At 37.4% G+C, this 26,351-nt stretch overlaps 5 protein-coding genes and 1 long non-coding RNA gene across 7 annotated transcripts; 3 read left to right on the forward strand and 3 right to left on the reverse strand.

Annotated features, from left to right (window-relative positions):
• LOC104756687 (endoglucanase 4) lies at window positions 686-3,032 on the forward strand. The gene is made up of 5 exons (XM_010479310.2): window positions 686-1,342; window positions 1,668-1,760; window positions 1,832-2,105; window positions 2,192-2,355; window positions 2,449-3,032. Exons 1-5 carry the CDS (start codon window positions 722-724, stop codon window positions 2,770-2,772), a joined length of 1,476 nt encoding a protein of 491 aa, XP_010477612.1. The 5' UTR covers window positions 686-721; the 3' UTR covers window positions 2,773-3,032.
• On the forward strand, window positions 4,889-6,844 carry LOC104756688 (dynein light chain 1, cytoplasmic-like). The gene is made up of 2 exons (XM_010479311.2): window positions 4,889-5,334; window positions 6,484-6,844. The coding sequence occupies exons 1-2, from the start codon at window positions 5,104-5,106 to the stop codon at window positions 6,640-6,642; spliced, it is 390 nt and encodes a 129-aa protein (XP_010477613.1). The 5' UTR covers window positions 4,889-5,103; the 3' UTR covers window positions 6,643-6,844.
• On the forward strand, window positions 7,056-15,167 carry LOC104756689 (mediator of RNA polymerase II transcription subunit 23). Of its 2 annotated transcripts, none has more exons than XM_010479312.2 (19): window positions 7,056-7,266; window positions 7,358-7,457; window positions 7,564-8,550; window positions 8,690-8,927; window positions 9,212-9,429; window positions 9,540-9,741; window positions 9,840-10,111; window positions 10,306-10,389; window positions 10,499-10,593; window positions 11,314-11,476; window positions 11,573-11,989; window positions 12,075-12,188; window positions 12,266-12,391; window positions 12,470-12,618; window positions 12,842-13,082; window positions 13,181-13,967; window positions 14,050-14,231; window positions 14,476-14,579; window positions 14,686-15,167. In XM_010479312.2, exons 1-19 carry the CDS (start codon window positions 7,109-7,111, stop codon window positions 14,888-14,890), a joined length of 4,842 nt encoding a protein of 1,613 aa, XP_010477614.1. In that variant the 5' UTR covers window positions 7,056-7,108; the 3' UTR covers window positions 14,891-15,167. The 2 variants fall into 2 exon arrangements, with proteins under 2 accessions (XP_010477614.1, XP_010477615.1); XM_010479313.2 differs by having other exon boundaries at window positions 10,511-10,593.
• On the reverse strand, window positions 15,215-17,293 carry LOC104756690 (probable peroxygenase 7). Its single transcript, XM_010479314.2, has 6 exons — window positions 17,121-17,293; window positions 16,485-16,586; window positions 16,247-16,332; window positions 15,863-15,957; window positions 15,576-15,701; window positions 15,215-15,456 (listed from the first exon to the last, which is right to left on the reverse strand). Exons 1-6 carry the CDS (start codon window positions 17,170-17,172, stop codon window positions 15,288-15,290), a joined length of 630 nt encoding a protein of 209 aa, XP_010477616.1. The 5' UTR covers window positions 17,173-17,293; the 3' UTR covers window positions 15,215-15,287.
• LOC104756691 (ubiquitin-conjugating enzyme E2 variant 1A) lies at window positions 17,682-19,771 on the reverse strand. Its single transcript, XM_010479315.2, has 5 exons — window positions 19,625-19,771; window positions 19,241-19,380; window positions 18,329-18,454; window positions 18,112-18,238; window positions 17,682-17,927 (listed from the first exon to the last, which is right to left on the reverse strand). The coding sequence occupies exons 1-5, from the start codon at window positions 19,653-19,655 to the stop codon at window positions 17,872-17,874; spliced, it is 480 nt and encodes a 159-aa protein (XP_010477617.1). The 5' UTR covers window positions 19,656-19,771; the 3' UTR covers window positions 17,682-17,871.
• LOC104756692 lies at window positions 21,598-22,126 on the reverse strand. Its single transcript, XR_762320.1, has 2 exons — window positions 21,957-22,126; window positions 21,598-21,792 (listed from the first exon to the last, which is right to left on the reverse strand). It is a non-coding gene; the product is annotated as an uncharacterized LOC104756692 (long non-coding RNA).

Consider the following 26,351-nt stretch of genomic DNA (forward strand, 5'->3'; position numbering starts at 1 on the left):
GTATTTGCTTATTGATACTTAAAAACTATCGCCGTTGAACTGCTTCGTTTCAGTTTCCAGGGGTGATGCCTAATCCAGATTCAAACTCATAAAGATATGTGAAACGATGTCTGAACTATCTGAAAATTGTTTAGACTAATGCAATTTTTAACTATAAATTAATATCTATTTAGAATATTAGACTAGTGTTTGACCATTACGTTATAGAGTCCATTCAAAACTAATTTGAATGTTCACATCATTAGATAAAAGGACAAAATCCCATTTGGAGTTCGAATTAATATTCTGATGTTATTCAGTTAACGTAGTCAAATTACGCACATTGGTCTCTAAATAGTAAATACATGAATAGGAACTTTAATTGTTAATTATCACAAAAATCTTTTGAGAGTTGCTAACTTGCTATAAAACGCCGAGACGATATATAGTAAGTATGATCGAATATAAAAAGTAAGTATTGGTTAATCCTCATGGATACGGTCGTATATGCGTAAATCCTAAAAAGCCTATATTCTTGGAATACTAAAATCAAAAATCTCACGTCAATCAAGCGTAATTACCCAACATGGAACTTGATCCAAATACACGTGGCGACGTTTCATTGGTTCTTGTCTTTTTTGCTTAGAGTATAAAATATTAGCCCACCACGCTCCTCCTCATTCGTCAATACTAAAAAGTAAAAACAAAACAAAAAAAACAGAACCAAAGTGAGAAACATATAATGGCGGGAAACTCATTTATGACTCCGGCGATTATGCTAATGCTCGCCGTGCTTCTCCTTATTTCACCGGAGGTCTACGCTGGACATAACTACCGTGACGCTCTCCGCAAAAGCATCCTCTTCTTCGAGGGTCAACGCTCCGGAAAACTCCCGCCAGATCAACGTCTCAAATGGCGCCGCGACTCCGCCTTGCGCGACGGTTCCTCCGCCGGAGTGGATTTAACGGGAGGATACTACGACGCCGGAGATAACGTGAAGTTCGGGTTTCCAATGGCGTTCACGACGACGATGATGTCGTGGAGCGTCATAGATTTCGGTAAAACGATGGGACCGGAGCTTGAAAACGCCGTGAAAGCTATCAAATGGGGAACGGATTATCTCATGAAAGCGACTCAGATTCCCGGAGTCGTCTTTGTTCAAGTCGGAGACGCTTACTCCGATCATAATTGCTGGGAACGTCCCGAGGACATGGACACGCTTCGAACGGTTTATAAAATCGATAAAGACCATCCTGGTTCGGAAGTCGCTGGAGAAACCGCAGCCGCACTAGCAGCCGCGTCGATCGTGTTTGAGAAACGCGATCCAGCATACTCCAAGATGCTCCTGGACCGAGCAGCAAGGGTACTTTTTACTTTATCGTTTCTTTTAATACGAACACAAATCGTGATTTTGTCAAAAAAAAAAGTGTTAGAAATTGGTTATGATACTTTGCTTGTGTGATAAATATTCTCTTTATTGGTTTCTAATCATGTTTCCGTACATTTTTGACCCACATGCATAAGATTTAGACAATTAGGCCTACTATGAAGTATGAACTACTTTATTTTTGTTAGAAACGTAAGAACCATTTCACATTACTTAATTAAAGAAACAAATTAAGCTTTTGACTTTGTGTATTTTTGACATGTACGAAAATAAACTTATTATATGGAAAACGTACCCACAGGTGTTTGCGTTCGCCCAAAAGTACCGAGGAGCGTACAGTGATAGTCTTTACCAAGCAGTGTGTCCTTTTTACTGCGATTTCAACGGTTACGAGGTAACTAGAGATTTTACCGCAGTTTGATATTTCTTTAATAGACGTGTTGGATGATGAAGTTGTGTGTGTAGGATGAGTTGCTTTGGGGAGCGGCATGGCTACACAAAGCTTCAAAGAAACGTGTGTATAGAGAGTTCATTGTGAAGAACCAAGTTATCCTAAAAGCTGGAGATACGATTCACGAGTTTGGTTGGGATAACAAACATGCCGGGATTAATGTCTTAATCTCCAAAATGGTATTAATGGGAAAAGCAGATTATTTTCAGAGTTTTACGCAAAACGCTGATGAGTTCATCTGTTCTTTATTGCCTGGAATCTCCCATCCTCAAGTCCAATACTCACAAGGTACTAAAAATTTCAATATGATACATAGTTTCTTTAGTAATATTCTTTTGTGGTATTGTTGATCATGTTGTATTCATACTATACAGGAGGACTATTAGTGAAGAGTGGAGGGAGCAATATGCAACATGTAACATCATTGTCGTTTTTGTTACTTACATATTCTAATTATCTAAGTCACGCCAAAAAGGTGGTGCAATGTGGCGATTTCACAGCTTCGCCTGCTCTTCTCCGCCAAACCGCCAAGCGACAGGTAACTAAACAAACCATCATAACTCTGTTTCACCGTTGAGACGTTTATAAAGCTAAGTGTTAATGTTGTTTGGTTGCGTATGTTATAACATAGGTGGACTACATACTAGGAGATAATCCGATGAAAATGTCGTACATGGTTGGATACGGTCCGAAGTTTCCACAGATGATTCACCATCGCGGCAGCTCCGTTCCTTCAGTCGTGGACCATCCTGGTCGTATAGGGTGTAAAGACGGTTCTCGTTACTTCCTCAGCCCGAATCCTAACCCTAACTTGCTGATTGGTGCCGTCGTTGGTGGTCCTAATGTCACTGACGATTTTCCTGATTCGAGACCCTACTTTCAGCTGACTGAGCCAACGACTTACATCAACGCACCTCTATTGGGCCTTCTTGGTTATTTTTCGGCCCGTTCGTAGATTTCACACCTCAAAAGCAATGAGGTCTACAAAGATTATGATGATTAGCTTCTTGTTAGAGGTGTGCTGATTACTAGACCGCCCTACTAGTACCAGATATTGACAATTCTTAATGTGTTTACACTTTATAAACCATAAGAATTAGTCGATGATAAGAAATTTTATCCCACAAATCATTGTTGATGTACCAAAAATATATTTGTAAACACTAAGTGTTCATCTTAATTCATTTGGAAGCAAAGTGCAGTCTGAATGGAACTTTGTTCTTTACTTTTGGGAGGTTAATGTTATTTAAATGAAAATTTATGGTTTTAAAATAGGATTTAGAAAGATTTTACAACAAGTTCCCTAAATTGAAATAATCTAAAGACTCGTTAAAACTCAATGAGTCAATTCCTTCAAAATATATGATACACATTCCTTAGTTTTGACAGCAGCATCATTTTAGTTAATAGTCACCAAAGAATTAAATTTGATATTTTACATTAAACTAGGTGATACCCCGTGCTACAGCACGGGATTATATATTTTGTTAGTTACTTTTTTTTTGTAATTTGTATTTTTGTAATATAGTTATTTATTTTGACTTATTTTCTTTGTTTATATATTGTTTATTTGTATACTTGGGGTTATATAGTAAATTAGAAATCCTAATAGAGTAAGTAGTTTGTAAAATGTAGCTTTTCACGGAAACAGACACATCGAAATAGTAGATAGTAGTTGTCTAAGAGAATAGACACTCCGCAATATCAGATAGTAGTTTTGTAAGAGGATAGATACACCCCGCTTCCATGGCTTAATTTATAGTTTGATAAAAATACCTGTTTTAAAAGGTTTAACTCAAACTTTCTTATATTTTAAAATTTTTAAGAGTAAAAATATTAATATTACTTAAATATTTTATAGACTTTAAATATATTATAATATTTTAAACTTTCGACGGAGTTCAAATATTTATAATAATTTAAACATTCTATAAAAATTTAAATATTTATAATATCTAAAACTTTTTTTAAAAACATAAATATATTATAATATGTTTACTTTTTAAAAGTTTAAATATTCTCAAATATAGAACCAAATTAAACTGTTAAATTTGGATACCTGATAAATCAAGCTTCCTGCTCATTTGTACTCAAAACATTTTTGTCATATATTTATAGTCATTATGAACCATATTCCAAAATATTTAGTCGATGTGGGATATACAGTACACCATTTCTGTAAATTAGTTTACAATTTCACATATATATAATTTATGCGTTTTTAATTCTTTCCATCTATACTACTCATAATTAATTACTATAATTTCGTTAAGGAAATATTAAAAAATATAAACTAAATGATGATTTGTTTTTATTTAATTGTATTAAGTTGATTTGTTGTTTCCTTAAATATCTCACAATATAAAAGCAAATCAAATAAGTTTACATATATATACAATTTCGTATTTAATCTATTGATTATTTTGGAAGCAAAAAAAAAATACAATCGATAAGTATTAATATTCGTAATAATTATAGGGATTAAGTATGGTAGTAGTTAATATTTGATATTACCGAAGCCATTAAATACTCGGATACCAGTTTCCTTATTTATAGGAATTATACTTCTGTTTGGTGACGGGAATAATTATTCTTGAACCAAACAACATACAGGATCCGAATATTATAAACTTGGAGTACAAACAGATCCGCGGATTTATTTTCTTCTATTACCGGGTTAAAGAGGATCCGCGTCCCGACCCGGTGGTAATTAAGTGGGCGAGCAAGGGGTATTTTCGTCATTTAGTGAAATCAAAACTATAGGATAATTTAATTAAATTAAGTGATTCTCTAATCATTTTTAATGAAAAACGTACCAAAACAAAGTCATGGTCCAATTTGAGTCTAGTGAGTACTTCAGCTTTAATAGTATAGATGGTTCTCCACATTACACACGAATTAATGTATTGAGTAATTATTACTGTACAAGAATCATTAATGTTTTTTAATCATGGGAGTAAGGGAAAAACAAAGAGTAATAATGGGAGAAAATGAGGAGACAAGAGTAATTAATGTTTTAATGACCAAACCAAAATTAAAAGTTTTGTAAAAATCATTAAAATTTAGGATTTTGTCTTTCTTTGGGCGGCTCCTTTCCGCTTAACACAAAAGAACGCTATTTTGTCTCCTCCACACATTTAGACATTTCGTCAAACAGATGGTGTTCATTCCGACACAGTTAACGAACTAAGTAGGAGGGGTTTAGCTTGCTTTTTTTTTTCCGATTAGAAGGGGAGGGGAGAAAGAGGGAAGAAGAAGAGGGTCTTAGCCGAGTGATGTGATAGAGATGGAAGGAGTTGAGCTAGAGCTAGAGAGAAGAAGCAAGTTCTTGAACAGCTTGATACAGAAGAAGAAGGCCAAAGAACAGCAAGAACAGAAAGATGAGTTCAATGTTCGAGTTAGGGCTTCAGATATGCCTTTGCCTCAACAAAACAGAGCCTTTAGTTTGTCTCGTGAGATTTTGAATGCTACGCCTGGGAAGGCTGATAACAAACGACTCGCTCTTGCCCTCAAAAAGGTTAGATCTTTTTCTCTCTTCTGATTTCTCTGTATCTGGGTTGAATTGGAGTCACCAAAGTCTAGTATTGATTACTGCTTTTGGGTTTCTAGGGCTAAGTCTCAAAGTCGCATGCTTTCTGTAAAAATGTGGGGTTATATTGTCTTTCTCGTTCTTGATTGGTTTGAAGATGTTGTGTAGTTGTTATGTGATGAATCTTGAATCTGGATTTTCGTTTTTGTGTACTTGCAGAGTATTGAATTTCATATATGGTCCCATATTTGAATTTGTTCCCATTGTTGTTGTCTTTTCTATTTGTAGCTTGGTTTTAATCTACTTGACTTGGTCGTTTTGTGTTGCAAGGACCAATTTAGTATAACTGTTTTTGTGATGAGTCTTGAAATTGGATGTTCTTGTTGCTTATTGAGATAATTCTGGAGTTTGAATTAGGCCATGACTAATGAAGCCTAGCATTTACTACCTTCTGTATCTGTGCTGTTAGATTTAGATGCTACCTAATGATAAACTCTGAAGCATGTTTGCCGTAGGATTTGAACCTTGCCCTTATACAACCTTCTTTAAAGAACTTGGTTGTCTTCTGATATACCAGTTTGGCATTACTACCCCATATATAGAGTTGTCCATTTATGCATTTTTTTGCATATTGTATATATGACTCAGTGTTTGATGATTATAACTTAACAATGTGAGGATATTATTCCTTCTTAGAGGGCTTTTGATGATTAGCTTTTGGTTTTTAACATATGGAGCGAAATGGAGCACTTTTTTGATTCCTAGGAATTTGTGAATCCCTCAACTTATCATATTCGACTAGGTAGAGGCATTGATTAATTCATATATTGGTTTTATGTAGTAGTTGTGTAAAGATAAATATAGTGTTCACTTATCTATGTGCACCTTGCTGTTTTCAGTGTTCTTTAATTAATCTCTTAATAATGGCTACCACCCACAGCTTTTATGATTGACATACGAGTCAGGTTCTGCTGCTTGTTCTGTTTTATATTGGATCTATTATCTCGAAATTGACCTTCATATGTTTCTTATCTCTTCGTTGTCTCTTAAGTTCAGCTTTGATGTTAGCCATTAAAGTGAATCTTACTCCCATCTGATTTGAAATGATACTCATTTCCATCTGTCTCACATTTTCAGGACTTCGATTCAGCCTACGGGCCGGCATGGCACTGCATTGTTGGGACAAGCTTTGGTTCATACGTGACTCATTCCATTGGAGGATTCATATATTTTCAGATCGACAAAGTTTACGTTCTTCTCTTCAAGACCGTAGTGGAGCCCTTAGATCAAAAATGAGAAAGAAGCTGCTGATCCTTTCGATTTCTGTCATTGTAGTATTCACCACTCTTGTGTAATTCACAGAGTTAATTAATATCCCCTGCCTAGACGAAAAAATCTTTGTGGCTCGGCTCCCTATTGTGTAATTAGAAGTGATTTTCCTCTTGTGAATTATTGTTTCCACTTCACAACAATGCAACAACATGTTCTTCTTCTTCTTCTTCTTCTTCTTCTAACAACTTCTCTTTTGGCTATTAGTGGATTGAGTTTTTAGATAAATTCAGAACCTTAATTGTCGGATTAATTGGTACTTAGTACTAACCAATAGGCCAACTAACTTAATTCGAGTTCTTTGTGTCTGTTGACATTTTCGTCGAGGCTTTAAACCCAAAACCTCCAATACCAATTTGGCACCTTCCGGTTTAATAGAATCAAAGAAACACAAAAACAAAAAAGAATCAGTGAAGAAGCAAAAAATAAAAAAATGGAACAACCTCAGCGAACAACAGTCGCTGCTGCAACGCCTTCGTCATCACGATCTTACCAATTCCACCCAGCTCGTGCTGCTATCATCGATCTCTTCAATCTCTACTTAGGGAGAGGAAGCCGTCCTAAGCCCGATGAGTCCCTCCGAGATCCTCCGTAAGTTTCCCACCTTGTTCGATTTGTTTATTGATTCAATCTCAACTTGACCATCGAATTTGATTAATAAAGATTGATACTTTTGATTTAGGAACAAATCACAGAAGCGTGTTCATGCTCCCAATAGAGACTTACCCCCAAGAAACGAGCAATTTATTTTGGATTTTGAGCAGCTTCAGACCCAATTCAATGTAAAGTTTCGTTTTTTTTTTTTGTTTTCAACTATCTTTTTAGCTGCTCTTTGTGATTTTGTAGACATTAAAGTTCGCTCTTTTTTGTTTGCGAACTCTTGATTAGGATCCAGAGCAGTTGAGGACGATTACGGAGTCAGTTTTGATATCTTTGGTTGTGCAATGTAGCAACCATGCGCCTCGTGCTGAGTTTCTTCTCTTTGCATTGCGTACATTGTGTAGGATTAGTTATATCAATTGGGATACCTTTTTACCATCCCTTCTCTCTTCGGTTTCTGCTGCTGAGGCTTCCATAACACAAAGTGCTCAAGCAGCTGCTGGTTCTTCTGCTACTTCTTCACAGTCTTTAGTTCCTGTTTCTGCGAATCCTATTATCCCTAATCATTCCGCTAATCCAACGTCATTGTTGCCTTCAGCTCATGGTATTGGTTCTCCATCACCTTCAGGGAATGAGCCGGGAATGTCTTTCGCACAGGTTAGATCTTTGGAGAATGGGCATCAGATGATTGCAAGGGCAGGCCAGAGTGTAAGAGATAATGCTATGAGAAACAGTCAACGGATAAGAGCTGCTGCAATCAACAGTCTGCGCCAGCTCAGTTGCAAGATTATCTTGGTTGGCGTTGAATTTAATCTCAAACCTGTTACTCATGCTGAGATTTTCCAGTACATGATGAATTGGCTTGTGAACTGGGACAGGAGAGATCTGGGAACTGAGGACTCTGCAGGAAAGTCTTGGAGATCTGAGAAGACTTTAGCTGAATGGTTACGGAGTTGTTTGGATGTCATCTGGCTGTTGGTAGAAGAGGGTGAATCTAGGATTCCGTTTTATGAGTTGTTGCGCAGTGGTCTACAGTTTATAGAGAACATACCTGATGATGAAGCCTTGTTCACTCTTATCATGGAGATACACCGGAGGCGAGATGCGATGGCCATGCACATGCTCATGTTGGACCAACATCTTCACTGTCCAACTTTTGGTACCCATCGTATAGTGTCCCATATAACTGCCAATGTTTCTGTTGAAGCTATGGCACACTTTCGACATTCACCAATTACGTATCCAAGTGTGCTTGGTGAACCTTTGTATGGAGAGGTGATTTCCATGAAACTCTGGAGATTAGTTAATTCATAGCTTAGTTGGCTCTTGCTGTTATTGTGTAATGTACATGCTTTGCATTAGGCAGACTATTTGTGAACTTCAATCACCTCTTCTTCTTTTTCAATACTGGCAGGACCTGGCAATGTCTATTCCAAAAGGAAGCCTGGATTGGGAGAGAGCAGTGCGTTGCATTAGACATGCTATTCGCACTACGCCATCACCGGACTGGTGGAAGCGTGTTCTTGTTGTGGCCCCTTGTTATAGACCACCTCCACAAGCAGCGCCCATCCCTGGTGCTGTTTTCACTTCTGAAATGATTTGCGAGGCAATCATTGACAGGATTGTTGAACTTCTTAAGCTAACCAATGCAGGCAATGTTTGTCTTTCCCTATTTCTCATGTCTTTGATCTGTCACTTCCATTTAAATCTATGGAAAAGATTTTGAAATAGAAAGTGGTTTTGCTAATTGTCACAATCTGTAAAGAAACTACATTCTTACGTTATATTCTAGTCGAGATTAAGTTTGGAAGTTTTGTAATGGTTCACTAGTTAGGCTTAGATAGAAAAAGATAAAAGTAAGAGTTGAGATACCATTATACTAAGACTGGTTTGGTATTGATTTGGTAGCTGTTGCTTTTCCCCCCTCTCTATGCAGATGCAAATTGCTGGCAAGAGTGGCTGGTTTTCTCGGATATTTTCTTCTTTCTAATCAAAAGTGGGTGTACTGATTTTGTTGATTTCATTGACAAGTTGGTTTTACGCCTTAACGGTGTTGATAACCATATTCTTCGGACGAATCATGTGACGTGGCTGCTTGCACAAATAATACGCGTGGAGCTTGTGATGACTGCGTTGAATTCAGATGCTAAAAAGGTCGTTTCCCAATTATATTGATGTGTTTGCAGCTGCAATGCAGTTATTTGTACTTCTTTTTTTGCTGAACTTGACATCGCAACTTGTGCTCTATTTGGGTTTTCTCTCAGGTGGAGACTACTAGGAAGATCTTATCATTTCACAGGGAAGACAGAAATTCTGATCCCAATAATCCTCAGAGTGTGTTGCTTGACTTCGTAAGCAGTTGTCAGAATCTACGGATTTGGTCACTAAGCACAACGACTAGGGCATACCTAAACAATGAACAGCTATTGAAGGGAAAACAGATCGATGAGTGGTGGAGAAGCAAAGGTACATTAGGTTTCAATTGCATGGCTTGGAGTATGAAGCAGAGAATTCCCGATTATGAAAAACGTCCTCTCATTATGTTTCTTGTTTGAGTTTCTCAGGGGAGCGCATGATGGATTATATGAATATGGATGATAGGTCGATTGGCATGTTTTGGGTTGTTTCCTACACCATGGCACAACCAGCATGTGAAACAGTTATAAATTGGTTATCTTCAGCTGGCATGGCTGAGTTGCCGGGATTACAGCCAAACGACAGAGTAATGATGACGCAGGAAGTGACACCGTTACCTATGTCATTGCTATCTGGCTTTTCAATGAATTTGTGCTTGAAATTGGCCCTTCAGATGGAAGAAGCTTTGTTTGTTAGCCAGGTTTGTTTCCTTTGTCTCACAATATATGTTAAGTGATGCACTGATCTATGAAGAACATCTTCTTTGCCAGTTTTACTTAGTGACCTGTTTTCTTACGGTTTAGTATACAACTTAAGTGTTTTAATTGTTCAAAAATGTTGATAATTGATTTTGAAATCCTGAGAAAAATGAATTTGGTGAACATCTGAGTGCAGGTTGTTCCTAGTATTGCAATGGTTGAGACATACACAAGATTGCTGCTGATTTCCCCTCACTCGATGTTCCGTTCGCATTTCAGTGTAAGCTATTTGGTTCTATCTTGTTGCCTTTTGACGTTCATTATCTTATGTTTTATTACTATCATCTATTGATCATAAGCGATTCATGAGATTAACTAACTTTCTGTAGCAATTGGCCCAGCGAAATGCTTCTCTGCTAAGCAAGCCTGGGGTCACGTTGCTTGTTCTTGAGATTCTGAATTATCGTTTGCTTCCGCTCTACAGGTATAACGAGCAAATAGTTCTCAAATTGGGTCAACCCTTCTATACTTTTTAACTGGGTCATACTCGTAGTTAGATGATAATTGTCTAGAGCTTTCGCTATATTGGCTGTTTGACCTGATGACACAAGTTCACTGATCCTATTGATGCACCTTTTGCAGATACCAAGGAAAGAGTAAAACTTTAANTACAACTTAAGTGTTTTAATTGTTCAAAAATGTTGATAATTGATTTTGAAATCCTGAGAAAAATGAATTTGGTGAACATCTGAGTGCAGGTTGTTCCTAGTATTGCAATGGTTGAGACATACACAAGATTGCTGCTGATTTCCCCTCACTCGATGTTCCGTTCGCATTTCAGTGTAAGCTATTTGGTTCTATCTTGTTGCCTTTTGACGTTCATTATCTTATGTTTTATTACTATCATCTATTGATCATAAGCGATTCATGAGATTAACTAACTTTCTGTAGCAATTGGCCCAGCGAAATGCTTCTCTGCTAAGCAAGCCTGGGGTCACGTTGCTTGTTCTTGAGATTCTGAATTATCGTTTGCTTCCGCTCTACAGGTATAACGAGCAAATAGTTCTCAAATTGGGTCAACCCTTCTATACTTTTTAACTGGGTCATACTCGTAGTTAGATGATAATTGTCTAGAGCTTTCGCTATATTGGCTGTTTGACCTGATGACACAAGTTCACTGATCCTATTGATGCACCTTTTGCAGATACCAAGGAAAGAGTAAAACTTTAATGTATGATGTTACTAAAATAATATCTGCATTGAAAGGAAAACGTGGTGACCACCGTATATTCAGACTAGCTGAAAACTTATGTATGAATCTCATTTTATCACTCAGAGACTTTTTTTCTGTGAAACGGGAGGGAAAAGTAAGTGGGCTTTTCGAATTACATTACTCACTGTCTCCTTATTCTGTGCCAAAATGATTCAGATGTAAATAATTGTTCTTCTGTTATTATCACCAGGGGCCAACTGAATTCACTGAAACATTAAACCGCATAACCATCATGACTCTTGCTATCACGATCAAAACACGTGGTATCGCTGACGCTGATCATTTAGTTTATCTGCAAACCATGTTGGAACAAATACTCGCGACGAGTCAGCATACATGGTCAGAGAAGACGATGCGACATTTTCCATCCCTTCTCCATGACACTTTGGTTGGACGGGTAGACAAGAGGGGCCTATCAATTCAGGCGTGGCAACAGGCTGAAACAACTGTGATAAACCAGTGCACTCAGCTTCTCTCACCATCTGCTGAACCCGCGTATGTTGTGACATACCTCGGTCACAGTTTTCCTCAACACCGCCAGTATCTATGTGCTGGTGCTTGTCTGCTGATGCAAGGCCACGCTGATAACATCAACAGCGCAAATCTGGTTTGCTTTTCTTAGCTCTTCATATTTGTGAATAGATTGACAGTTAACAGTGGTATGATTTTCTCTTCTAACCGATTATTATCAGGCACGGGTTCTGAGAGAAGTTTCTCCTGAAGAAGTCACTGCTAACATATACACTTTGGTCGATGTTTTGCTTCACCACATTCATGTAGATCTTCAGCAAGGACAATCTTTAGAGGTTTCTGTCTACCAGAAGAGTATTGACCTCACTTTTGCTTGATCCAACTTCTTACATTGCATCCTGATATTTTTTAGGCAGTTCTAGACAAGGCAGGCGCAAATCTTGCATTTTTCTTCTGGACACATGAAATGCTTCCTCTCGACATTTTTCTTCTAGCGCTCATTGACCGCGATGATGATCCGCACGCCTTGATAATTGCAGTACGTTCATGCTTTTAAGTGAAAGAAGCTTAAGATCACAGAAATTATACAATTTTTTTTTTTTGAATTTGTTTACAGATGAGCCTACTTAAAACGCCAGACCTTCTGCTGAGGATTAAAAACTACTGCCAAAACCGTGGGTCTCCTGAGCACTGGCTTATCACACAGGTGTTCAAACGAAATGACTTGCAGAAGGCCCTTGGTAACCATCTTTCTTGGAAGGACAGGTAATTTATCTAGCCCATTTCAACGTCAAAATAACTGAGTCCTAACAAAAATCCCCTTAATTACTGTGATTGTTTGATGAGTTTTGTTGGAACCTTCCATGAAAACTTGTGTATGACCAGGAATTGTGTGATTTTTTTCTTTTTTGATTTGTATTTGGTAAGTTTGTGTTGCAGTCTACTAAAATTTGGAAAATGTTTTGCCTTTACATTGTCTTGGACGCAGGTATCCGACGTTCTTTGATGATATTGCGGCGCGTTTGCTTCCAGTCATCCCGCTAGTGGTTTACAGGCTCATCGAGAACAATGCGATGGAGCAAGCTGATAATCTTTTGCTTTTACACTCGCATTTTCTAGCTTACCATCCTCTCAGATTCACGTTTGTTCGTGACATACTCGCCTATTTCTATGGTCATCTTCCTGGGAAACTTGTTCTGCGCATGCTCAAAGTACTTGATCTCAGCAAGGTATGTTGTTTTTCACCATTCTGTCTAGATACCTTTGACCGTAACTGTTTCCACAGTTTATTAAACAGAACGTAACAACTCTTTTGACATTCCCGCAGATTCCATTCTCTGAATCATTCCCGCAGTACATTAGCCCAGCCGGTGCCGCTGTATGCCCACCTCTAGATTACTTCGCCACTCTTCTGCTTAATCTCGTAAACAACGTTATACCTCCACTTAGCAGCAGCAGCAACTGCAGCTCGAGGTCTGGCTCAATGGCAGACATCTTAAACAGCTCAGCGAGACCTCCTCATGGAAAAACTCCAGGAACATCTCAGCCTGGACCAGCAAACGCCTCTGAGGGCCAGAAAGCATTCTATCAGATACAGGATCCAGGAACTTACACTCAATTGGTTCTTGAGACGGCCGTGATCGAGATCCTCTCGCTTCCCGTCTCCGCTGCTCAGATTGTCTCTTCGCTTGTCCAGATAATTGTCAACATACAATCGACTCTCATTCAATCTGGAAACGGGTTCCAGGGCGCTGCAAACGGGGTGGGGCAAGGTTCAGTACTGCCTACGTCTCCCTCAGGAGGGAGCACGGACTCCATGAGCGCTGGCCGGTCCACTTGTCTGATTCCTGGTATCAACACGGCGAGCTTTGTCTCTAGAAGCGGTTATACATGTCAGCAACTGTCGTGTCTGTTGATTCAAGCTTGTGGGCTCTTGTTGGCTCAGCTCCCTCCGGATTTTCACACGCAGCTTTACTCGGAGGCATCACGTGTGATAAGGGAAACATGGTGGCTTAAGGACGGGACGAGATCACAAGGTGAAATAGACTCGGCTCTTGGATACGCTTTGATGGATCCTACATGGGCTGCTCAGGACAACACCTCTACTGCCATAGGTACGCTATAGCTACTGGATCTATTAGTGAATGTTTGTTTGGATTTTGTTTCTTAAATGTTTATCGCTGTGTCTTCTTCCAGGAAATACAGTCGCCTTGCTTCATGCTTTCTTCAGCAATCTCCCACAAGAATGGCTTGATGGCACGAATAACATCATCATAAATCTCCGGCCTGTGACATCTGTTGCAATGCTCAGAGTTGTATTCCGTATTATGGGGCCACTGCTTCCGAGGCTCGCCAACACACATACGCTCTTTAACAAGGTACTCTTATTGCTGTACCCATATGATGAAAGTGGTCAGTCTTTTCAAGTATATGCTTGTGAGAGTCTATGTAACATTCTGTTCATATTAAATTTTATTTCAATGGCTGGATAAAACTTGAAATATTATATAGTTGCCATCTTCTAGCATGTTAATACATAGTCTCTCGAGTAGACAACATAACTGGAACGATCTTCCATTTCTAGTAACTTGACTTTGGTGATCATTTTTTGTTTTTCAACAGACGCTAGCCCTTCTCTTAAGCGCATTGGTCGATGTGTTTGGAAAGAACGCACAGACAACAGCCCCTGTTGAAGCATCCCAGATTGCAGATCTTATTGATTTCTTGTAAGCTTCTATGTTTTCTTTATCCCAAGGCGTTGGAAACTTTCCCCTGCAACATATTATCTTGTGAGGATTTGTTTGGATGATTTAGATGTCAATATTATTGCAGACACCATATAATTCACTACGAGGGACAAGGAGGAGCTGTTCAAACTAACAGCAAGCCGAGACCAGACATCTTGGTGTTAATTGGAAGAGCAGCAGATTCTCTTCGACCAGATGTACAACACCTTCTCGCTCACCTCAAAACCGACCCCAATTCTTCGATATACGCAGCTGCTCATCAGAATACTGCAAAGACCAACACCTCTTGATAAAGCACTCAGATGATGATAATGTGTGCCATGGGTGGAGATAAAGTCGTAGAGCAATAGAAGCACAGAAGATTGTTTATTCCACATCTGGTAAATTTGGTTCATGGTCTACAACTTGTTTTGTTTATATTGTGTATATAACATTTTATTTCTCTTATTTATGAAATTTAGAATTTAAACTATCTTTAGATGATAAAGCGGTCTTAAGTAATTTAAATACTTTATTTTGACAAGTGTTGTAATGAATTTCGATGATATAATTCATAAACTTATTTAAGTCGGTATTGTACAATATTACACAATAAATATATATAAATTCTTCATAATAATAAAAAAAAGTCAATAGTAATGTAAGAAGATTCACATATACATATATAATGAAATGGTTGTAAACATTTTAAGGTAGCTTTTGTTTCTTGCCACGAGAAGAAGATGATGATCTTTGTTTCTCCAGTTGTGTGAAAAGGCTGCCATCGTAGACGCCTCTTACTACATCTTTCGTCAACAAACCATTTTTGTCTTTGGCCAAGTTCTGTAATAGTTTCCATTCCAAAAGAGCTGAAACCCTGTTCATTTATATATATTCTCAAGTATAAGCAACATCGTGCCACGGTACTAGGTTGTTGTGAATATAATTTTAATTTGATAGGAAAAGTTTAGCAAGATAGAGGAACAACTAACGAACCATCCATTGAAGTCGTTAGGTTCTCTGTTCGTCTTAAGCAATTGTTTAATTTCCTTTGAAGTGAGAGCATCTTTATGTTTACGAGCATGCTTCTTGAACATCTCCTCGAATTTTGATTCCACAAATCTGTAGTAATTAGGAAGAATGCAATGACGACATTTGTGAAGTTGTATGTTGTAATTTAAATTTAAATACGCACAAAAACGCACACTCGGATAACTAATGCATTGTTTTCTATATAATAAGGTTTTAATAAAAGATGTCAAAGAGAAGATCATGTAAAAAACCTTCCATCCTTGTCGTAGACGTTGGTATCACTACCATGAATGCCAAAACGACTATTCTTCACTTCTATTGGTAACAACGGCGAGAATCCTTTTCCCTACTTAACATTCACACAATGGCTTAAAAAACAATACTATATAGTAAGCTATATCCTAATAGTGTAAAATAGTTTTTTTTTTTTACAAATTATAATCAAACCTAGAAACAAATCAAATCAACAACCTAACCAAATATACTCATTCCCATCTGTTTCATTAGTAGATTCGATTTAGCCGTTACCATTTTTATTTCCCAACTTAATAGTATGATATTGCTTGATCGCATTGCAAAACCAAGAGTGGAGAAAAAAAGAAAGAAAGAAGAGATAAATCATTATGGATTGATACCGGACGAGTTTTCCCGCTGAGTCCCATGTTGACGAAGATAGCAACAATAGCCGACGTGAGACGCCCTGTCCCAAGCGCTCTAAATCCTTTTTCACATCACAACGAAAGAAATACATGTTTTTTATCAGTTAAAAACATAAGTATAAGCAACACATCGAAAAACTTAAATTCATATTTTATTAGTTCGTACTTTTTGGTCCAAAAAATTTCACTTAATTAGTTGTGTATGTTTGTTTACCTTGGTAGGTTTCCCACGGATATACGACGCCGTCTCCGTTCCTGTCGAAGAAGGCCACATGTTTCTCCAATGCTGTCCTTCCTTCTTGACCCTTTCTTTCGACTTATACAATAAGAAAAAGAAAACTACATTCAACGTTTCCCAAAAGATAAGTGATTAAAAGAAACAATATATTAGGAGTTTAGGACCATTTCATCCTATTTATGGATCTTATGTATATTTTTATTAAAACGTATAATTGATGTGTTACCAAACCTTTTTCAAAAATTATAGACCCTAAATTATATTATATGCAGGGGCGGATCTACTCACAAAGTTAGTAGGGCACGTGCCCTATACAGATTTAAGAAATTTATCAAATGTTTACAGCTAATATATTGTTTCTAGCTGATTTGGTTTAATTTGCCTCGTGCTATATCTAAGGTTTTGGGTTCCATTCCTCTTTCATGTCATGTTTTAAAGATTTTTTTTATGAATTAGTTGTCATTTATAGTTTGTGCCCCATGTAGAAATTTGTTCAAGTTCCGCCACTGATTATATGCATATTTGAAATTTACATAATTATTTATATATAAAAAATTTGAGCCATGTTCAAATTAATGTAGTGGCGCATGCTAAAACCATGAATACATTTACCTTTGGACGATTTGGGGGAAACAGAAGAAGGCGATCCAGCCCGATGAGACATGAGAAATATATCAAAGATGCGGATGAGTGAGATGACAGAACACTAAATGACTAAAACTAACATAAGCTTTCTTATATTAGCTTAGGAGCTATTCGTTAGGTGTTAGCTATACATAAACAAAGATCCGATCCGAAATAAAGTGTGGACAGAGGCATTTGTGTGTGTCCTCTTTATTTATGTGTATTGGACATGTATTGCCATGCGTAGACGCGTTACTCATTTTATACCAAAAGGATCAGAAAGTGTGTGACTCTTCACATTTTTTGTTTTTAATTTACTACCATCCGTTTCTTCGATTACACGGTTCCATCTCTACTCAAAGTCTCCTTGTTCATTCATCAAAGCTGACATTAAACGTTATCTTCATTTTATTTGCATGAGATATTTGCATTCATCTGGATAATAGTAGCTAATCAACTTACGATTCACCATTTTTGAAAAAAAAATTGGAGCATGCAAATAAAATCGGGGCATCCAAAGAACCAAGTTAGAACTCATCTACGAACTAGGAAGAAAAAAAGGGTTTATTAAGATAATCATCAGCTGTTTTTGATGGACATATATATATGTATTCTCAAACAAGACTATAACATTAGGAAGTTTGTAGGCAATTTCAAAGCTTCAAATGATGTTTATATACAGTACACTGTTCCTTCTATTAATATTAATACAAATTGCTGATTTCCCCCAAACCTCTCTTCACATCACGCAACATTTAGCTGGTCCCTTTGGATCTGCCCTAGCTTCCTCGTTACCTGGAGAAACAAGACTTTGATTAGAGACCAATGGTCTAAAGACTTGTCAAAAGCAAACATTCTCAGTCTAAGTTTGTCTATCAAAGGGGTTCAAAACAGAAAGCGACATCTCATCCAGTCATCCCCATCAATCCATGACAGTAAATGTACACCGCATTTTGGTTTTGTAACTACAGAAGTTTACCTTCCGGGGGTTGAGCTAACTTCCGGTTATGCGAAGTCATCATTTCTTTTTTCAGCTTGACGAGTATGTCCTCCATTGTATATTCTCTCCGCCAGTTCGTGAGCATAGGGAAGAGACTCGGTTCAACCTGAATATTTTATTTCAACACAACTAGTTAGAATAAGCAAACTCCATAGCCACACACATATACCAGGAATGATGTCAAAGGGATGATTACCACTCCACTTTCAGGGTTAACACAAGCCATGTTAATCCGGGTCTGGAACCTAACAGTCGGTGGACTCTCTGGGTATTCCTTACCACAGAACAGCTTGAGCTGGAAGATTTTCCCTTCATATGCAGTCTGATATTCATTAATCACCACACACAAATTAAAAAAAAAAAAACATCAATCTTAGAATCTAAAAAGCACAAACCAAGACTCTCCTTCTTTCTTTGGCCCACACTAATCAATAGTAAATAAAAAATGTAACTACAGACAATTTGGAGTAAAGGGTCTAATAGATAACACAGCTAACAGTTATATACCAATTCGAGAAAAAGCCAGACGACTATTAGCACTATTACCCAAAACAGAGGGACAAAAAGTAGAAGAAAACTCCAAATCATATCCAAAAATGTATGAACACCTATCTAACAATTCTCTCCTAAAGATGTTAAAAATTGAATCTTTACTCCATCAAACACAGAACAGGTTCAGCTGGAAGATATTCCCTTCATATGCAGTCTAATATTCATTCATCACCAAGAAAAAAAAAACTCAATCTTCTCAAAACTCAAAAGCACAAACCAACAATTGCCTTCTTCTTTCTTTGGTCCACTCTAATCAATAGTAATAATAAAAAATGTAAATACAGACAATTTGGAGTAAAGGGTCTTAAATATAACACAGTAAGAAGTTATATACCAATTCCAAGTAAAAGCCAGACAAGTAGTAGCACTATTACCCAAAACAGAGGGACAAAAAGTAGAAGAAAACTCCAAAAAATGTATGAACACTAAAAATCCAATCCAAACAAAATTATCTCCTTAAAAAAAGTTTAAAGATTGCAACTTTAAACCATCAAAACACAGATAAAATCTAAAGAGGTGAGAGAACACACAAAGACAGAGAGAGAGAGAGACATACATTAGGAGGGCCAAGAATGGTGCCAGTCCAAGATTGCATATAAATATCATCAGCATCATCCATTCCATAGCTGACAGTACCATCTCCAATACCTTTCTCACCTCTTTCAAGCTCTTCCAACAATCTAAAATTCCTTGGAACTATCATACCAACACAAATCCAAATCCAATTAGATTATATCACCACCACAACCTCCAAAATCAATCATTTCCAATTAGATCAGAGATAATCAAGAACATGGATCCGGTCACATTCATTTTAATTATAATAAGAAGCTCGAGAAACAAAAAAAAAACTATTGCAAATCGAATCAATACAAAAAAAAAAACCTAGATCTCAAAAATTTCAAATTGGGAAGAGAAATCGACTGGAGTACTAACTTACCAACGACCTTGGCTTCCTCCGCCGAACTCATCGCCGGATCGTAGATATGAATCTCAGGGAACAATTAACTAGGGTTAGGTGAGAGAGAGAGAGAGAGAGAAAGAGAGTACTGTTTTAAGCAGAAGAAGAAGAAAGGCTTTCGAAAGAAAAAATAATTTACTAATAATTGGGACTATTTTTAATTTATTAAGACAAAGTGCCTTTTTTTTCTTTTCTTATAATGTAGGGATTTATTATAAATGTTTTGGTTGTAAATATAGCCTACAACAATAAGGAAAATAATAGTAAAACATAAATCTCTTACGAATTTTAAAATTCTCTATATATATTTTAATATATTTGTTGACCCATTTACACCCAAAAAAAAAAATTGTCATATATGGTTATTTTTTAAAGTAAATTTTAAGCTTTGTTTGTATTAATGACTAAGATGGTGACTGGTTTTCCTGCTACCTCCCGCAAACGCTGCGTTACCGGGTGGTAGCGGTTGTTAGCGATTGGAATCAATCACACAAACCGCTTTTAATCGCTCCAAATCGCTCTCAATCGCTCTAAACCACTGAATTTCAAAAGCTGTTTTCGCCTTCCCGCAAGCGTTTGCGGCTGCGGGCGTTTGCGGTTGAAATTCTTTTTTTTTTTTTTGTAATAAAACTTAAAAGAAATCAATGATAATGAAATTTTTTTTTGTTATATCTTCTATCTAACCATTTTACTCATTAAGGATGGGAGAAAATGAAGTACGAATACGATTTTAGAGATTATAAAATAAACAATTATAAGAAAATAATATTCCAATTAACAATAATCCGGAAAATTTGATGTAAATTTAATGGCACATCGCACATAAGTTCAAAAAAATCAAAATAAATATAATATTTCATCAGAAATTTAAGAAAATAAGATTATTTGTGAAAAATATTAAAACAAATCACCAGTGACTCTTCTCAACTCTCACTTGACCATTCCTACCGATGCAACTATTGACCCACGATCTAATAGAAATGAGAAAAGATCTAATATCTAAAGCATATGTTTTGTCATTTATCAAATTACTTGATTAAATTTTTGGTTAAAAGCCAAATGCATAAAGGAATAAGTATTTCAATATAAAATTTATTTGTTTTTTGAATAATTATTTTAGTATTTTTTAAAATTTTGAATTATAAATCAAGTTTAATAAAAAATTTGGTATTTTTAAACATTTATATTATATATCATATTTATTATGTTCCAACCGCTACTGCACCCGCTGGTCAACCAGTCGTAAACCTCCCGCAAACGCACCAATTTTAAACCGCTAAACCAGTCGTTCAAAACGCTTAATAACGCTTGAAACCGCAATCGCCCGCTTCCGCAATCTTCCGCAACCGTCGCAACCGCAACCACAGCGTTTGAACCAGTCAGGCCCTAAATATTCTTATTGAGGTTAGAGAATCAATACTTTCGAATCCATTTTGATTATGTTTAAACAACATAACTAATTTGAGCTATGATCTTTCGTTATCAAAATATATAGCAGTTCTTTTTCCAACCTTTGTAAAAATATCATAATGAAAATAATTGTCTTAATGCTTTTTCATTTCTTTATTTTACATATATTTTTAAAAAATTAATCTGGTTTAACCAATTTTACATTATTTTCATGAGTTGGAAAGTACATGATCGACATGGTGATTACTATAAGTAGACAAATCTATTTTCTTAAGTTGGTAGTTAAAAATTTTAATATTATATATATATATATTTGTTGATCAAAAAAAGATTTATATATATTTATTTATATTTTAGGAGATTTGATGGGATTTGATGGGATTTTAGGAGATTTGATGGGATTTTAATATTTCTTAATTTTGAGAGATTTGAGTGTAATTTTGGGAGATTTTACTTGATATTTTGGCAGAATTTTGAGATTTGGGGTTTGGGATTTTGTGAGATTTGATTATTGAATTTTAGGTGATTTTAGAATATAGAAAGGAAAGAAAAGAAGAGTATAGATTTGGGTGATCGGAGTACATGATGCAGTACATGATGATCGGAGTACATGATTATCTTTTGAATTTTTTAGGTGAAACGGGTTGCAGAGCTCGGAGCTGGCCACTATGAATCATCTCTTGATTCGCATCACAAACTTCCGCAGTGGTCTCAAACGCCATTTTTTTTGTTCTCACCTGGATTACGGATTATGATCAAAACAAGTAATTTGGAGATACAAATCGAAATTAATCTGGGTAAAGTGATGATATATTCACGGTCAATCAATCAAAACCCACAAGGAAAATTACAAACTTTTATCCAAAATCCATCTGGATAAACTAAAACTCATTTCATTCACCTGAAATAGAAGAAACTCGGATGAAGAAGAGAAGACTCTGTGGGCACAAGTCTCAGAGAAACGAAGTTGATGATCCTTTATTTAAAGGAGGGCAATAAAACTCAAGCAGCACCTTAACGAACCCATGATATTCTAATGTTTTTTTGGATCATAAAGCTCATAATTTTTTCCTCTACTCATTCCCCTTTATTTTTAATTCATGGATTAGTTTACTATGAAGCATTTGCTATCATGGGTTCTCGTACAAATCTGATCAGAGAGAGGCCTAAGCATTTGCTATCATGAATTCGTATAAAGACATGTTTTTTTAAACACCAATTTGATTTGATTCACGTTTGATGAATTTGATATTATACCATCAAATTAACAACAATTTGATTTGATTCCTGCAGAAGATGAATTGGATTACACATCAACAAATTATTTTAGGATTTTCTAGAGTAAAGAGAAAAAGAGAGAAAGAGAGAGAGAGTTCGCAAAAAAAAAATTGTTAGTGTCGAAGAAGTCTTTTTTTATAGATCGAAGAAGTCTTTTAAAACAAATATTTTAAAGTTTCACGTCTGATTTTCAAAGACATATATATTTTTTTTTTTTTATCATATACTTGATTTCATTTATTTCTAAACAAAATACAAGGAAGAGGATTCAAAGATCCAAAGTTTAAACCATACAAGGAAAGATAAAATAGATTAACAAGGAGTCCAAGAGAGCTTTGAAGCAAAAGCTAGATAGTAGGTTGCCACATGTGAGATCAAGGTTTGTTGAGAGGTCTTCCATGAGTAGCTCAATGGTAGACAAGTTGGTCACAGTCAAGCTAAGACTTAATGACGTTGAAAAGGTGTTCTTAGCGAACGGCTGGGAGACTATGGTTTTGTAGTCAGGACAATATTGCTTTACCAAACAAAGCATGAGGATTGGATCATATCAATAATTCGCACTAAACGTTAGTTGGTCTGGGATCCGAGTGGTAGGGGTGGGACGAGCAAGATGCTTTGAATCATCAGGTGTCCAGCTTAAGTGATAATCGTCAATGAGCAAATCAAAGCCAAATTTATCACTAGAGCTTGAACAGATCGAGAAGCATAACCTAGGGAACCATATTGATTCATTCTCAAACCACAAGCCCCTAAAAACATCTAGAGCCAGGTTCTGTATAGGATGTATGAATAGCCAAAGCAGAGCTGGTGTTACCTTTCGCCGATGGAGTCTTCGACCATCAGTTATCGGGAAACAGATCAGGTCAAGGCAATGGCGATTCATAGGCAGTGAGGAGTTGGGCTGTGAGACGCTATTGAAGCCTATTTGATAAGAGTTGAAGGCCTCAAGGCTTTTTTGGCTTAATAGGCCTAAGCTGAAGACTAGGTCCACTAGGGAAAACCCTAGTTTCAGCAGGAGGAACCACGCAGGATGTCCAGGAAGGTCGCTGTCCGAGAGCTGTCGCGAGATCTGCGGTGCAGGAGACTTCTCCGGTGAGTGAGAGAGCAGCGGTATCATGCGGTATCTGTGGTAAAGATCGCCATTGGTAGTTAGGTCCACTGGGGAAAATCCTAACTTTGAAACCGATTGCCAAGATGAAACAGAGATGTGGCGGCTTCCCGAGACTAATGGAGGGGTTTGTGCTGCAAAGCGCAACTCCGGTGATTGAAGGATTGGCGGGGACAGCTGTGACCTTGATTTGGATCGGCAATGGAACCTAGGTCCACTGGGGAAAATCCTAGTTCCGCTTGAAAGAGCCACGGTGAGGAAAGAGTATGGTTTGTGTCCGAGCTTTGTGAAGAGGTTCTCTCCGGTGAGTAGCAGATCGGCGGACACAGACGGTTTTCGCTGGTGTAATTTGAGATAGGTTTTATTAGGGGTTGGAAAGGGTTAAAAAAGATAACAAGTTGGGGAAAAAACTTAAAAAGAGCTACACTAGAGAAAGCAGAGAACAATTGAGCGAGAGATTGATCGAATTTGTCCCGACGCCGGCGGCCAAAGGTCTCACCGATGCCGGGTAGCTTGGTTGCAGAAAGTGTCTTGATAACCGTGTCTGAGAGAAAAGAGTGTTTTAGATAGAAGACCGTATGTAATCTGGTTTAGATTTCAAAACTAAAAAATGTAACGAAAAGTCTTCTAGAATCACATTCAATAGATTTTTTAATTTTTTTGTGATTTTTGAATAACAATGGATTGGAAATGAGATTTATAAATTATTGATTGAATAACAAGAGAACATAAATGATTTTTATAAATTTCACTTTCAATAACACAGGATTTCAGATGATTTTTAAAAATCATCAATTGAATAACATGAGATTGAAGAATATCCCAAAATCTCTTAAAATCTCAGTTCAATACACTCCCCTTATATTTGATAAAAGACTTTTTCATGTATGGTTATTTTTCAAACTAAATTTTAAGCTTTGTATTAGTGGCTAAAATCCATTTTATTTATGGTTAAACAACATGTTCAATAATTAATTTGATTTATGGATAATGGATCTTCCGTTATCAAAACATATACTAGTTCTTTTTCCAACCTTTGTAAAAATATCATAATTTTTCGTAACATGAGAGTATTAAACCATTGTCTTGATGCTTTTTCATTTCTTCTTTTTTTTTTTTTTTTTGTCAACAAAAAAATCAACTCAAACGAGCCAATTTGAAGGAAAGTTGTTTACAAACAAAACATGATGCGGAGATAGGCGCGCTTGGCGTGCCAACGAATCTGCTTTGACATTAGCATTACGAGAAATATGAAATAAAGAGAAAGATGAAAATTCCTCCCTATCCGTCTTGATTCCATCCAAATATGTTGCAAAAGCTGGTCAGTCGTGAGGAGAAAACACCATCTTCACCAAATCCAAACTGTCTGTAAAAAACGCCACATCGCGAAAATCATGGCCAATCATACACCGCATTGCCCAGCTGAAAGCTTCCACTTTTGCATGTAATGGCGATAGACTGCGGCGGTAATTGGTAGCTCCTAGAATTGGTGACGATCCTTGCGCGGAAGTACAATACCATCCTGCCCCTGCATAAACATCACTCTCTTTCCAAGAGCCATTAACAAAACAATTGTAACCAGAGTAATCCAGAGAAAGGGTAGAGAGACGCCCTTGTAGCTGAAGAGTGGGAACCCGAGGAGAGAAGGGAGACTCCTCAACCTCAAAATCAACCTGCGCTTGATATCAGGAGGACGCTTCCCCTTGCGCCACACGCACAATGTCATCCGGCCGTTCTGACAAATTCTCAAACACACGGGCATTTCGCGCTTTCCAGATATACCACATTAGCCATGGAAAAAACTCAGCCTAGACACCCGGGTTCTTAGAACCCAGAAAATGATCTACATTAGTGTAGATGGAGTCCGTATATTAAAAAAATAATATATTAAAAAAAAAAAATCTGGTTTGACCATTTTTATATTATTTTCATGAGTTGGAAAGTACATGATCCACAAAATAAGGATNCAAATCAAAGCCAAATTTATCACTAGAGCTTGAACAGATCGAGAAGCATAACCTAGGGAACCATATTGATTCATTCTCAAACCGCAAGCCCCTAAAAACATCTAGAGCCAGGTTCTGTATAGGATGTATGAATAGCCAAAGCAGAGCTGGTGTTACCTTTCGCCGATGGAGTCTTCGACCATCAGTTATCGGGAAACAGATCAGGTCAAGGCAATGGCGATTCATAGGCAGTGAGGAGTTGGGCTGTGAGACGCTATTGAAGCCTATTTGATAAGAGTTGAAGGCCTCAAGGCTTTTTTGGCTTAATAGGCCTAAGCTGAAGACTAGGTCCACTAGGGAAAACCCTAGTTTCAGCAGGAGGAACCACGCAGGATGTCCAGGAAGGTCGCTGTCCGAGAGCTGTCGCGAGATCTGCGGTGCAGGAGACTTCTCCGGTGAGTGAGAGAGCAGCGGTATCATGCGGTATCTGTGGTAAAGATCGCCATTGGTAGTTAGGTCCACTGGGGAAAATCCTAACTTTGAAACCGATTGCCAAGATGAAACAGAGATGTGGCGGCTTCCCGAGACTAATGGAGGGGTTTGTGCTGCAAAGCGCAACTCCGGTGATTGAAGGATTGGCGGGGACAGCTGTGACCTTGATTTGGATCGGCAATGGAACCTAGGTCCACTGGGGAAAATCCTAGTTCCGCTTGAAAGAGCCACGGTGAGGAAAGAGTATGGTTTGTGTCCGAGCTTTGTGAAGAGGTTCTCTCCGGTGAGTAGCAGATCGGCGGACACAGACGGTTTTCGCTGGTGTAATTTGAGATAGGTTTTATTAGGGGTTGGAAAGGGTTAAAAAAGATAACAAGTTGGGGAAAAAACTTAAAAAGAGCTACACTAGAGAAAGCAGAGAACAATTGAGCGAGAGATTGATCGAATTTGTCCCGACGCCGGCGGCCAAAGG

This window comes from Camelina sativa, chromosome 17 (assembly GCF_000633955.1).
Source record: "Camelina sativa cultivar DH55 chromosome 17, Cs, whole genome shotgun sequence".
Lineage (NCBI taxonomy): Eukaryota > Viridiplantae > Streptophyta > Magnoliopsida > Brassicales > Brassicaceae > Camelina > Camelina sativa.

Coding starts and splice junctions, on each gene's coding strand:
- LOC104756687 (XM_010479310.2), top strand. CDS start 722: ATGGCGGGAAACTCATTTATGACTCCGGCGATTATGCTAATGCTCGCC. Junction 1,343..1,667: donor TCCTGGACCGAGCAGCAAGG/GTACTTTTTACT, acceptor ACGTACCCACAG/GTGTTTGCGTTCGCCCAAAA. Junction 1,761..1,831: donor GCGATTTCAACGGTTACGAG/GTAACTAGAGAT, acceptor TTGTGTGTGTAG/GATGAGTTGCTTTGGGGAGC.
- LOC104756688 (XM_010479311.2), top strand. CDS start 5,104: ATGGAAGGAGTTGAGCTAGAGCTAGAGAGAAGAAGCAAGTTCTTGAAC. Junction 5,335..6,483: donor TCGCTCTTGCCCTCAAAAAG/GTTAGATCTTTT, acceptor TCACATTTTCAG/GACTTCGATTCAGCCTACGG.
- LOC104756689 (XM_010479312.2), top strand. CDS start 7,109: ATGGAACAACCTCAGCGAACAACAGTCGCTGCTGCAACGCCTTCGTCA. Junction 10,390..10,498: donor TGTTCCGTTCGCATTTCAGT/GTAAGCTATTTG, acceptor AACTTTCTGTAG/CAATTGGCCCAGCGAAATGC. Junction 13,968..14,049: donor CAACACCTCTACTGCCATAG/GTACGCTATAGC, acceptor GTCTTCTTCCAG/GAAATACAGTCGCCTTGCTT.
- LOC104756690 (XM_010479314.2), bottom strand. CDS start 17,172: ATGTCTCATCGGGCTGGATCGCCTTCTTCTGTTTCCCCCAAATCGTCC. Junction 16,333..16,484: donor TCCGTGGGAAACCTACCAAG/GTAAACAAACAT, acceptor GATGTGAAAAAG/GATTTAGAGCGCTTGGGACA. Junction 15,702..15,862: donor GTCTACGACAAGGATGGAAG/GTTTTTTACATG, acceptor TAATTACTACAG/ATTTGTGGAATCAAAATTCG.
- LOC104756691 (XM_010479315.2), bottom strand. CDS start 19,655: ATGAGTTCGGCGGAGGAAGCCAAGGTCGTTG. Junction 18,455..19,240: donor CCATTCTTGGCCCTCCTAAT/GTATGTCTCTCT, acceptor AATGAATATCAG/ACTGCATATGAAGGGAAAAT. Junction 18,239..18,328: donor TTAACCCTGAAAGTGGAGTG/GTAATCATCCCT, acceptor TAAAATATTCAG/GTTGAACCGAGTCTCTTCCC.